Source organism: Canis lupus, chromosome 25, assembly GCF_048164855.1.
Source record: "Canis lupus baileyi chromosome 25, mCanLup2.hap1, whole genome shotgun sequence".
Lineage (NCBI taxonomy): Eukaryota > Metazoa > Chordata > Mammalia > Carnivora > Canidae > Canis > Canis lupus.
Window position 1 is genome coordinate 32,144,364 of NC_132862.1, and position 13,845 is coordinate 32,158,208.

A 13,845-nucleotide genomic window follows, 5' to 3' on the forward strand; every position below is an offset into this window, starting at 1 on the left:
CTGTGTTTCTCATGAATAAATAAATAAAATCTTAAAAAAAAAGGTGCAAACTTAAAAAAAAAATGGAAATGTTTTCTCTAAAGGTTAACAAATTACCTTAATTGTTAGCTCCTTGCTGCAACCAAGGAGGAAACATTATGTTTAAAAAAAAAATAAGTTTGCAAACAAAAGACCACCACTTCCCCAATACATGTTTTCCTTGACCTATTATCCTATTCAAACAGACCATTAGGCATCGAAGCCTAAAAATAAGCTACTATTGCAATTTACCATAATGAATCCTTATTTAGTAAGAATTCTATCACATTTACCTGATAAGTTAGGAGAATAAGTAGGAGAACTGATAACTAGGAGAATTAACACTTAAAGAATACTGTTAAGAAAAAAATTTTTTTTTAAATTTTTTTTATTTATTTATGATAGTCACAGAGAGAGGGAGAGAAAGAGAGACAGGCAGAGGGAGAAGCAGGCTCCATGCACCGGGAGCCCGATGTGGGATTCGATCCCGGGTCTCCAGGATCGCGCCCTGGGCCAAAGGCAGGCACCAAACCGCTGCGCCACCCAGGGATCCCGAAAAAAATTTTTTTAAGTGTTTTAAGGATTTGTATAGCAATATTGGGAAGGAAAATTAGGATCCAGTAGCATTTATATCATAGAATCTCAAGAAAAATTAAAGGTTGCCATACTTAGGCATAACATACTGCACACAAAACCCCAAACAAACAAAAAAACTCCATACCTTCAAATAATATTTGCTGGCTTTTTTGAGTAATAAAGAGAATCAAAGTGCAGATAATGTAGAAATCCAGCATCTCCTACAACCATTTGTACTGCTGAGTAACCCAGATCACAGGAGGGCCTATTTTAAAATCTGTATTTGTACTCTGAGAATTTATTCATAACACACATGTTTGAGAAAAAACTTATGGTTAACATTAAAAAGTAAAGAATAACATGAAAATGCCACATTTCTGGAGAAAAATTAGAACAATTATTTAGATAGATGACTTATGTTAATTTGGTTTTTTATTTTGTATTTCTATTTGTTTCTTCTTTCAACTAGGACAGGGATCAGCAAACTTTGTATAAAGGGCCAGATGGTAAATATTTTGGGCTTTGTGAGCCATAGAGTCTCTGTCACATTGACTCAATGCTGCCTTTGTAGTGTGAACTCTGCACTGCAGGCAGGTGGCCCGTCACACTCCCTGACCTCAAGGAAAGGACCATAAGAGATCCGCTCTGGGGGGTTGGTGTGAGAGGGAGTCTGGGCACTGCTAAAATCCAGAGGCCTGGAGAGTGTTTTCCCGGTGGGAGGCTGTAAGAAGGTAGTCCCCAGACTGAGCTGGGGCTGCCAGGTCACAGACAGACCATGCATTGTGGACACGTGGCTGGGACAGATGGCCACCTGATGTCCTCACACCTCACTGCTTACCCACCACTACCACCAGCAGCCTGAGCCAGCAAGACATATCCCTTCCTCCTATGAAGTCGCTCCCATACCTTCTACTGAGAGAGACCAGCATACTTACCAAAATGGAAAAATTGTTCAAAGAACTCTGCCTCTTTTCACAGAGCAAGTACTGAAGTTAGAATGTGGAGCTCAGAGGCAATAAATCCATAACTGACACATCTATCACTGAGTGTGAAGAAAACCCAGCCTTCTGTCACAACCTAGTCACAAAATTATTAGCACCGATTTCTCTGACAAAAACAAATGGAGTATTTCTCAAGCTGCTTCTTCCAGGCAACCGGTTAGGCACAGTTAGCTTATGTGCCCTAGCTAATGATAAAAGGTTTTTTAGGGAGTCATTTTTGTTCTTAAAAGATCTCAAGAGAACCCTGGTTGACTGGCAGTCTCCATGTCAGCAGTACATTAAATAAAACAAAGCTCAGAACTAGGAGGTGAGCAAAAAATGCTCTGAGAAACCCTGACAGACAGTGGTACTCACTAAAATTTTCTAATGGCTCTTCTACAGTTTCCAGCCTTCTTTGCAGTTAGATTAAACATGGGGCTAGTTCTATTCAAGGGGCTGAAGCAAAGAAGAGTGGGTGTGAGTTCCTTTGCCTCTACCTCTGCTGCTGGAAGAGATGGGACGTAGCTTTAATATGGATGGTGAGTGGTGTGTATATATATTTTTATATATACATATATATGCATATGTATTTGTAGTGTGAACTCTACACTATTTTTTTATATATATGAAAAATGGCAGAACAGGCTGGAATCTCCAGGTTTCATAACTTCATTCAAGGTCTGCTCTTATGAAAGTTTCAGGAACACAGAGATCTCATCTTCTCTGCTCTTGCTGGCAATCTGCAGGTCAAGGGTTTTATGAGGGAGTGACCTTCATCCTGCCAGGCAAGGCCCAGTTAACATTCTTCCCTATGGCAGTGGGGACCTGCTCACTTTGTGTTTGAATTACCTAGAGGTCTGGTCCCCATGAACTCCACTTTACACTTTTCCACTCTTCTATGGCCCCAGGCAATTGAATTGTAGCGATTGCATCAAGGGGTCCTTTTTGTCTTTTGGCTTTCACTTGGGCTGGCTGATGAGAAGCAGGAGCTTTGAGGAAGGAAGGAAAGTGAGGCCGTGGGAATGACTCCCTTGGCCCCTCCCTACTGGCTGTCTTAGATTAGACTCCCTCCATTTTTCCTGTCATGCAGGCTCCCTCCACACAACCTCCTACCAGATCTGGTGAGCACTCCTTCCTTTCACTCCATCAAGCATAGGAGTGATAGTGGAGCCCAGCTGTCAGTAACTCTTCCATGCAGTTGCCCTGCACCCTCCTCCCATCATGGTAAATAATCCCATCATTACACTTTTTTCAAATCACCATATTTGGGCATGCCATCTGTTTCCTGGCAAGACCCTGGCTGATTGAGCTCATGATTTATTGAATAAATATAAGATTTATGGAATAAATAAATAACATATGAAAGAAGGAAAAGTCATTGAACATAGATAACAAATGAGTTAAATCATAAAACTCTCAGAGTAGCGTTTGGCACATGGGAAATATAATGTGCTTGCCAGAATAACATTTGCTTTGTGAGGCAGGGAATAGTCTGGCTGCAGGGTGAAAGACCAGAGCTGGGGTACGCAAGAGGAGACCACTCAGACTAGCATAGGAGGGTGGAGGAGAGGAGTTGAAGATCTAGTTCAGAGACAGAAAGCACAATCCTGAATAATCCATGTGACATAGGGGATGAGGCAGAAAGAGAAATAAGAACGGAATCACTAGCTGACAGCTTTGGTGGCATGGCACTGACAATATTCAGGGGACTTATAAAGGGTGTGGTGCCAGTTTATTAGGAAACATATAATAACAACAGCTAACACTTACAGAACATTTACTGTGTGCCAGGCATTCTTGGAACGCCTTCTGCCTTTTGTGCATGAATTTGTTCAGTCCTTACTACATCCGAGTGAGGCAGCCACTGTCATTTCCTTCATTTTACAGATGTGTCAATCAAGGCACAGAATGATTAAATAACTTGCCCAGAGTATCCAATGATCAGAACAGAAATTCAGACCTAGGGAAGGGGGAAGTAGAAGGAAGGGAACTGGTCTAGATTGGAACAGGCTCAGGTTGAGATCCCTGGGAGAAAACCTTATGGGAACCTGAAATAGGCAGAGAAAGTATGAAGTGCAGCAGGCTGGTAGGTAATATGGATCATAAACACTGACTCAGAGACAGGGTAATACAAAAGGGAAAGAGAAAAGCCACATAGAAGATGTAAAGTGATGAACATAACAATCACAGGAACTTACTGAGCCCTTACCATGCACTCTTCCCTAACTGCTTTATGATAGGCATGGATGTGATTATCCTATTTTTAATGCATAAGAAAACAGAGGCTTAGCAAGCTTATAAATAAATGTCTAGATTTTTTTATTGAGTTTAATGTTTTTTTTCTGACATGAGTTCAAATCAGAATAACTTACTGATTTGTATTTGGGCTGGGCAATGGGGAGCAGGATATTGGAAGACGGGAAGAAAGTGAGGTCATGGCATTTACTTAATATACACATTTAAATACATAAAAAACATATATAGGTATATACAAATATCATTTAAATTTAAAGCATCATTTATTATTAGCAATACATGGATTATCATGTTAAAGAAACCACAACCTATACAAAGACACACGCAAAAAGTTAAATTCAAGATAAAAAGTTCTTTGACGAACATGAAAACAAGGGGATGTTGTTAGAGGATTTGGATGTTTGAACTATGTAAATGAAATACCCATAGTCAGTAGCTCCCTCTTTTGATGGTGCTTGGACACTGCAAACATTTATCTTGAGATGTTCTTATCTACTTAGATGGTGCAGCAAGCTCTCTTCTGGGTGTCACATTTCATTCTTTAGCTATTGAGAAAGGGGAAAGCAGCCCATGATAGCTTGTAATTGGCCTCGACTATCAGCCAGGCCTTGGTGCTACTAGGAGTTGGCTTGACAGCTACACCTTGCTATTCTGTGGAACATAACTTCATAGAACATCAACACCAGACAAGGCCATTCTGGACCATGAAAAATCAAACAAAAACAAGAATACTCTATAATCACGTCTGAATACAAAACCACTAGCATTATCCAAATCACAAAAATGACCAAACAGCCCAATGTACATTAGCCAGATTCACCAATGACAGCTACAGTCTCACTACATTCCTTACATCTTATTTAGATGTATTAAGTTACCAAATCAGACTTACCCAACCCACAGACTTACCCAACCCACATGCAATCCTATACAAAGCCCCTACACCAATGATCACAAACAAACCTATAATAAATCCTAATATCCTCTCAGTGAGACACCCCACATTTCCCCACAGTATGTGTCTCCCATTCTGCAAGCAAAAATCCAACTTGCTCAACTACCAGTGTGTTCCTCGTGGTGTTTGGCTGAAGGGCATAGACAAAAATACAGATTCAGCTAAAGCTCCCACTGCTAGGACCAAGACTCTCAACTTGGTAAGACTGTGTACATCTGAGACCCCTTGTGAGTCTCTATGGATAAGGTGCCACCTGCTTAGGGCCTGGAGATAAGTTCATGCTGAATTGAGTTCCTATATTTTGTTAAAGCTTCAGTGTTGAGTTAATTTTATTTCCCTTTGAATAAGAGCTCTTGGAATTTTTTTTTTTTTTGATTGTTCACATTAGTGTTCTTCAATAAAATTGGTTTTGGTCTTCTGTTCTCTGCTTTCATTGCTTGTTGGCTTGCTTGGTATTTTGTGTTGTCCTAAGAGGCAAAGTCCATGGGAGAGAGTGGACATAAGTCTGATAAGTCTGCTTTCATGCTAACCCTCGAGAGATGAAGCATTCAATTCTCTTAAGACCAGAAACCATAGGACAAACTGCTTGGGGTCGCCATTTCTAAATCAGGTAAAGAGTTCGGCTTCATTTTGTCTTTGTGTCTCAGCGGACTGGTCCATTTAGTTTTGTCTGTCTGGGCCTATGATCAGTGATGACTGGCCACTCTCCAAGTTGTGGGGACCAGAAATTACCCATTTTTATAAACCATATTATTTTTCCTAGCCATCACAATCTAACACTGCACCTCTTCCAGGCCAATCATTTGCTTCCTTCATATTTTCTCATTTTAACAAAAATTTGTACACCTCTCTCCCTGAAAAACACAATTTCACCAGGGATATTTTAGAGTTGCAGGTACCACCTGGGCTTTTGACATGAACAAGATAGTTCATTTGAGAAGTACTTTAAAACCAAAAGCAGATAAACCCTCATGAGCAGATCATTGGTCTGATTTGCCTTTAAAAAATAGGTAACTTAGTATAGGGCTTATCGCTCTTTTGTTTCCATACATTGGAGTTAAGCAGTATTGGCTTTTTAACTGCATGGCTTGATAAAATTATCAAGGACCCGAGTTACTATCCAAATGTGCTACCATTCTCTTTTCTGTATGTATATGTTAAAATCTGCTTTTCAACACCTAAACTTTTTTCCCTCTCCTTCTAGAGAAAACAAAGTAAAGCTTTACAGTGGTTATTTTGTATCTGCAGTAAGCCAGTTGGCTTTTCTTTTCTTTTCTTTTCTTTGTGTTTGTTTTTGTTGTTCTGTTTTGTTTTGTTTTTGTTCCTCTTAACTCCATTTCCCTCCCTTGGGAAACAAACATTAGCTAATTTTAAAAAATTTCAACTTGTCCTGGTCAAATTTCTCTTGTTTTAAACATTTGAAAATACCTACACTACACTAACTGGAAAAGATATGTGCACCCCTATGTTCATTGCAGTATTATTTCCAATAGCTGAGATATGAAAAACACATAAGTGTCCATCAATAGATGAAAGAATAAAGAAAACATGGTACACACACACACACACACACACACACACACACATTATTCAGTCATAATGAAATCTTGCCATTTTGACAACATGGATGGACCTAGAGGGTATTATGCTAAGTGAAATATGCCAGACAGAGAAAGACAAATACTGTATGATCTCATGTATATATGGAACTTAAAAAAAAAATACACACCAGGTTCATAAATACAGACCACAAATTGGTGGTTGCCAGAGCTGGGGGAGTGTATTGGGAGGGTTGGGGAAAATGGGTAAAGAGAGTCAAAGGTACAAACCTCTAGCTATAAAATAATTAAGTCATGGAGATGTAATGTACAGCATGGTAACTATAGTTAACAATACTGTATTGCATATTTGAAAGTTGCTACAAGAATAAACCTCAAAAGTTCTTATCACAAGAAAAACAATTGTAATTATGAATGGTGACAGATATTAACTACTTATACACAAATATCAAATCATCGTTATACACCTGAAAATGTTATGTCAATTATGCCTCAATAAAACTTACTGTAACTTTCTACAAATGATACTTAAAAGCAATATACCTTCCCTTAAGAAAGTAAATTAATTACCTAATTAATTACATCGTTTTATGAATTAGTAAGTCATCACTGTTTCTATAACTTCTTTAAAAGTAAAACTTACTTAAATTAATAGCAAAAATTCAAATAAAATTAAAGCAGGTTAAAAAAAAACCCTATTCAACTAAATGTTATGATAATAAAGGACATATTTTTAAAGGGTTCTTTACCAACATTGTTCTCAGCTTTGTAAAACAATGCTCTTGTCACTGTATATGCCCCTGGTTTCTGTATGTGTAAAGTAAAAGCACAAAGGGTAAAAATGTATATCCATTCCATCACCATTAGTAAGTTAAGCCAGCCTGTCAGCATTGCCTGGATAGAAGGTAATAACTTTTAAAGAACATTTTCTAATTATACAGCAAAATATAAGCAAATTAGGGGGTGTCCAGGAGTGCAGGGATCCAAGCTGTGAGAAGTCTTCAGGCCATGTCCTCCCTCCACGTCCATGGCTCCCCTTCCTCTGCCAGTCCATTAGATCTCCCATGTCCCCTCTTCAGCTGAGCTTTTTTTTTTTCGATATCTGCTTACACATCTATACATAGGTTCTATGCAAGTATATTCCCCCTGGATGATTTTATCCACTCCCAAAAGACCTTAGCCCCTAGATTCTCTCACATCCAGCTGCAGCCATCATCCTTTGACTCCTGTGCCTTGGTGTGTGCTGCCTCTCTGCCCAGAACAGTCTAGTAATGTAGGCTAACTGGCACACCTACACCTGTCTCAGGTGCCATTCTCCCCAGGAGGCTAATACAAGTGTCTCCATTCCCTGTTACTGTAACGCCCTGGGTATCTCCCTTTCTTTACAATGTGGCCTGCTATATTGTAATAATCTTTGTATTATATTATAGTCATTTTTCTGAACAGCTGGTCAGCAATCATAATAGGTTTCACACATAATATATACTCAATAAATTGTTAAACAAAAAGGTTGCATTTTTAAATTTGCGTGGCTGTACCTAAGCCATTAATCTTGAACTAGGTTGTCTGGAGGGAGGGATGCAAATCAAGGTTTTCACCTGAATGGTTAATAAGCTTTAGCTATTGATTACTCTCTTTCCTGTTATAGATTGAGTTGTGGAGTCTTGTCATTGGTAAAAAAGCCACTAAATGTTTTTTATGGCTTGCTATCAGAAAAGCCATAGGATTGCTAGAATGCCATGCTTTTCTATTTCGGTAGGTCCCATAATTATTGCAACTCACTCAAAATCCAGTTGAACATGGAAATAAGAATAATTACTATTTGCTGAGCACGTTTCTACATGGGAAACTCTAATGCCCTAATTCACATTAACTCAATGAATCCTCTGCAAAATCCACTGATATAAACTCTACTATTATGCCCACTTAATAAATAAAACTGAGGTTTAAAGAAATTGAGTAACATTTCCCAAATCATCTAATGAGGAGCAGAGTGGATGTGAACTTAAGTCTTGTTCCAGAGAGCTGGAGTCCTTAGGCACCATGGTATATGACATTGCAAGGGCATTTGTGAAGCTTGCATATAGTAAGCCAGTCATCACAAATTATGGGGACAGACTAAACCTTTTGATTCCAGGCAGGCAAAACTAAACAGACCAGTTCTCAGAGACACAAAGACAAGACTGGCCCCACAGGAAAAGCAAAGCACAAATCCTGCCCAAGTCACAGCCTGCCACATGAATGGCCTATCTTGGCAGGAAAGAGTACATGTGTCTATAAATACAACTATGGATTATAAATGCATTAGAAAAAAATCAGAATTCATATCCCACACAGTTCTGCTCTAAGTCTTCTTCTATGCGGTCTTGTGCTTGAAGCAATACTGTCCTTTTAAATTAACAATCATATGTTGGCAAGAACTGTTTGTTCATCAAGGATCGCAGGCTGCATTGATCTTGCAGGAGGTATGCATTTTTAACTGCCAATAAATTATTCAGGTTTTAAAAACCATCCAAAACAGAAATGGTGCAACAGAAATCGTGAGAGACTGATTGAGCCTTGCAGCAGGAAAAGTATTTGAGAAGAAACAGAATCCTTAGGGCAGTGGAGATGGCGTGGGGAGGGCGCTGTCACTGTACTTAATATTTTGCTTGTTTTGCTCTTCAGGTTAACAGAGTTAGATAGACTCCTGTGATCTTCAGAGGGAAAGGAAAAATTGCTTTTTTTTTTCTTATAAATGTCTGGTGGCCCTTGTTTTTATTTTGTCACCATTTTGGGATCAATCTTTCAGGCCCCCCAAATCTTATAGGAAATTAAGACTTAAACGTCAAAACCAGCACTGGTTATCTCCATTATAGATAGATAGATAGATAGATAGATAGATAGATAGATAGATAGATAGATATAGATAGATATAGATATAGATATATCTATACATATATGCCTAATGTGTATATAAACGAACAATCTGTCCTCAAAATTGGTGTTATGACTGTTTCACATATGAAGAAGCTTTCTGTATGGAAGGTAGGAGTGGAGTAAATAGCTGTGGATATCTAGGCACCTGCCCATGGTACCCTTGGGGTCTATTGTCTCCAGAATATGGGGGCGATAATCTGACTCCTAACAGAAGTGTGTGTAGCCTGATCTTTGTATACCTCAAAAAAGATGACCATGTGGGAGAAATAATCCCAACATTCATTGCACAAACAGCAGAGAGACACAAGTGTCAATGGAAGCTGAAGGTGAATCCTTTCTCTGATATTATTTATTTGTTCATTGTTCTGCCTGTCTTCAGGTACCAAGAAAAAGAAGTGAGCTCCAAAAGAGTGGAAATCTAGTTGGCCTTATTCACAGCTGTACTCCCCCATCACCTTAATATTGTACATGGCATATTTAAAAGTTCAATAAATATTGGGGAAGAAATAAAGAAAGCCCGTGTGGGAAAAAGGGCCACCCATTACTAAGGATGAAGAAATACCATAATGTTTTTCAGGAAGACTTTAACTCTGACTCATAGGAAGGATGACTCCAAAGATGTGAGATCAGAACTGGAACCTGTCTTGTGGGCCCTGTGGGCTTTAATGAAACTTGTGGGAAAAGGTGAAATGGAAGGATCAGTTAAGGACAGAACAGGATGGCTAGTGTTTAACTTTTTAAAAGTGGATTCCTGATCTGAAATGTGTTACTGCCTGCATTTCGGTCATTTATCCTTATTTCACGTTTACTAAAGCACTGCGGTACAACTAAGCAATGTGACCCCTATCGGACTGTTGGAATGAGGTCATTACTCCAGGCCAGTGGGGGAACCTAAGAGCATTCAAGCAAGTTTTTTGTTGTTAGGAAGCAAAATCAAACTAATTACATTTCCAAAGAAGTATAGTATGATGGGGACAAGACCATCATGAGAAAATCGTTTTTAAAAAGCTCCTAAGCATAAGTAGCTCATGACTAAAGACACTGCACTGTTATGCAACATGGGTGTTGGGGGAACAAATTTACTCATGACTCATGCTTCTGTATTATACATATCACTGGATGTTCCCTTCATTTTAAAGAAATGTGCACATAAATGTGTATATTAAAATCACCTGCTATCCAAAACATGAAAACACGACAGCTACCAGGCTGAGAAAAAAAAATCTGTTGACACTGTCTACTTTTCCAAGACGGAAAGTTACTCCACCTTTTGAAAAGTACGGTCAGGGAGCCAACTTCCTGCTTGACACTAGCTAACCCCCCACTGCGTCTCCGGAACTGGGTCCTCCGGAGCAGCCCAGACAGGACAGGAGAGTGAAGGCCCTGGGAATGAGACGTACAAACAACCCCCCTGCCGCCCCCGCACGCGCACCCCACTCTGCCCCTCCTTTGCTTTAAGGCGAGAGGGGATCCCAGCTCTGCCCACCTCCAGCCCGTGCGCCCCCCGCGGTCCCGCTCATCCGCCCACAAAACACCTCGGGGGTGCGGACCCAAGTAGTCCACAAGCGGCTGAAACCGACCCCCCAGTACCTGCTCCAGAGGTCTCCTGGTCGCCCCCCGGGTCATCCGGAGGGTCCCCGACACTACATAGCTCTCTCGACCACACGATTTTCACCGACTTTATTGGCCTCGGACTCCGCGGGCCCCCTGCCACCCACCTCCCCACTAGATCGCGCCAGCCTTCCAGGACATCGAGTATATTGGGGGGGGAAAAAAAAAAAAAAGAATACTGCGGGGTGGCCATGAAAAGAGCCCTTGCTGGGGAAGCCAGCTCCCCTGTGGCGGCGTCAGGGTCACTTGCTCTTCGCCTTTTGACTCTCGGTCTTCTTGGGCAGCAGCACGGCCTGGATGTTGGGCAGGACGCCGCCCTGCGCGATGGTGACTTTCCCCAGCAGCTTGTTGAGCTCCTCGTCGTTGCGGATGGCGAGTTGCAGGTGGCGCGGGATGATCCTGGTCTTCTTGTTGTCACGAGCGGCATTGCCGGCCAACTCCAGGATCTCAGCCGTCAGGTACTCCAGCACCGCCGCCAGGTACACGGGCGCCCCGGCGCCCACTCGCTCCGCGTAGTTACCTTTGCGCAGCAGCCTGTGCACTCGGCCCACCGGGAACTGCAGGCCCGCGCGGGAGGACCGGGACTTGGCCTTTGCCCGCACTTTGCCGCCCTGCTTTCCGCGACCAGACATGGTTACCTCCTCGCCTACAACTCCTGCGAGGGCGGGAGACACAGCCGCGGGGTCTGAGCGAGTGGCTCACTGCAACGTACCCCGCCGGAACTGCCTCTGCCACTTTGCTGACACTGGGCAGCGCCTTCCCATTGGACGCAGCGACATCTGGGGCTCTGGGACCAATGACAAGCAGGCTCCGCTCCCAACCAGCGCTCCGGGCAGAGGCACCTCCTTCTCCAGCTCTGTCCAGTCAAAGGAGCAAACTCCCAGCCCTCATTTACAAAGCCTCTCCTATGAATGCCCGGGACCCCAGCGCCCCGCATCCGGAGCCTCCGTTGACTTCACCGGCTCCTGAGGTTTCAGGGTCCAAGTTCGCTCCTAGGAAAAGGACGTCTTAAGAATTAAGGAACCACGGTTAAGAAACTGCAAACTCAAATAAATAAATAAATAAATAAATAAATAAATAAATAAATAAATAAATAAATAAATCAAACTTAAAATTAAAAAAAAAAAAAAAAGAAAGAAACTGCAAACTCCGGAAGAGCTACCCCGTACAAGTATAAAGCACTCAAGCGACCAAAGCCTCAAGCACCTGAGGCCGCAAGTTGAGCCCCACTTCCTTCCCCACGGTGCCCTGCCCGCGAGGCGGATTTCCTCGCACCGTACAGTACAGCAGCATCCTAGCAGCTAGTTAACCTGACTCCAGACACCGCGCTTGGGGGGGGGGGGGGGGGCAACAGTGCCCCTCTGCCTGCCATTTCTCTAAACCAGCGCCTGTCTCCTGCAAGCCCAGATGCTCCCTTTGCCCAGCAGTGTGGAGAGCTGGCTCCGAAAGGTGCCTGGGACTGGCCACCTGAACTTTCTCAACCAGACCAAATGACACGGGGCTCCCCGCGTGCCCTGCCGCTCCCAGGTTGCCAGTATTCGCTTCTGCGGAACTAGAGCGCTGCACTAGACGCGAATGCTTTCTTCACAGACTGCAGAACAAGCTCGCGTAGCCAGAACTCAACGTCTCTTGTGTTCGACGTTGTGAGCCTGAAAAGTCTCTGGATGCCAGGGGGAGGATGCAGGATCAGTCTCTGAGACACAAAGTCTGGGCCTTGGCTTCCTCCTTATTGATCACTGCGGGGCTGACCATGTTCTCCACGGAGACTCGGAGCCCCGAGGTAAATAAGGTCGCCTAAGACATTGTGGTGGCACTCGGTGGTCCCTTTTTCCAGCTCTCTACTGCCCCTGCGGCGCTCAGAGGTCATGAAAAAGACAAAAGGAAGAATAGTAGCAACCGTCCTTACCTAAATTGCAGAGCCAGAGCATTTGGAACAAAGTAAGGTTGTTTTTGTTTTGTTTTGTTTTGTTTTTTAAGATTCATTTATTTATTCAAGAGAGAGACACAGAGAGACAGGCAGAGACATAGGCAGAGGGAGAAGCAGGGTCCCCTGCAGGGAGCCAGATACGGTACTGGATCCCAGTACCCCAGGATCTCGACCTAAGCCAAAGGCAGATACTCAGCCACTGAGCTGCCCAGGTTTAAAAGTAAAATTAAAAAAAAAAAAAAAAAAAGGTAAAATTTACCCTCCCACCATCCTAATAAATACTTCATTTCAATGAAATCACATTTTCAGTGATTTTTGTACATGCCTTACTGCCTAGAAAAATGATTAGCCTATGTATAGTAGGAACTCAACAAACGTCTTTAGAGTTGAGAAACAGCATATTGTCATAATTAAGTCATCCTGGAGCCAGATTGCCTTGGTCCAAATGCAGGCTCTACCACACTTACCAGCTGACCTTGGATAAGCTCTGTATCTATCCCAAAATGTAATTTTGAAGATTAAATACTTTAGTAAGCATCTAGTAACTGCTAAACTGAATAAATGACATACAAATGTCTGATGCAGTTATTAACATGTTTCTGACATGAGCTTTGTAAATTTTAAATTTTTACTATCAAGGAAAACTTTTAACAATTATTTTTACTATTATTTTGGACACTTTTTCCTTTTATTTTTGTAAACAAGAAGGATTTCTAACTTGAAAATGTTCTAGGGGCACCTGGGTGGCTCAGTGGTTGAGCGTCGGCCTTTAGCTCAGGTGGTGATCCCGGGGTCCTGGGTGGAGTCCTGCATGGGGCTTCCCACAGGTAGCCTGCTTCTCCCTCTGCCTATATCTCTGCCGCTCTCTCTCTGTCTCTCATGAATAAATAAATAAAAATCTTTAAAAAAAAAAGAAAATGTTCTAACCATGACTTTTTAGTCTTAATAAATATAATCAATTTACGCTTTATTAGAATTCTGATCTCTTCCAGATCTGATAGACTTTTCTTCTTCCCTGTGAGTCAAAGATGAAAAATCACATAG

At 41.9% G+C, this 13,845-nt stretch overlaps 1 protein-coding gene across 1 annotated transcript; it reads right to left on the minus strand.

Moving 5' to 3' along the window:
* Window positions 1-10,926: 10,926 nt before the first annotated feature.
* H2AJ (H2A.J histone) lies at window positions 10,927-11,669 on the minus strand. Its single transcript, XM_072798911.1, has one exon. It carries the CDS (start codon window positions 11,504-11,506, stop codon window positions 11,117-11,119), a length of 390 nt encoding a protein of 129 aa, XP_072655012.1. The 5' UTR covers window positions 11,507-11,669; the 3' UTR covers window positions 10,927-11,116.
* Window positions 11,670-13,845: the final 2,176 nt, after the last annotated feature.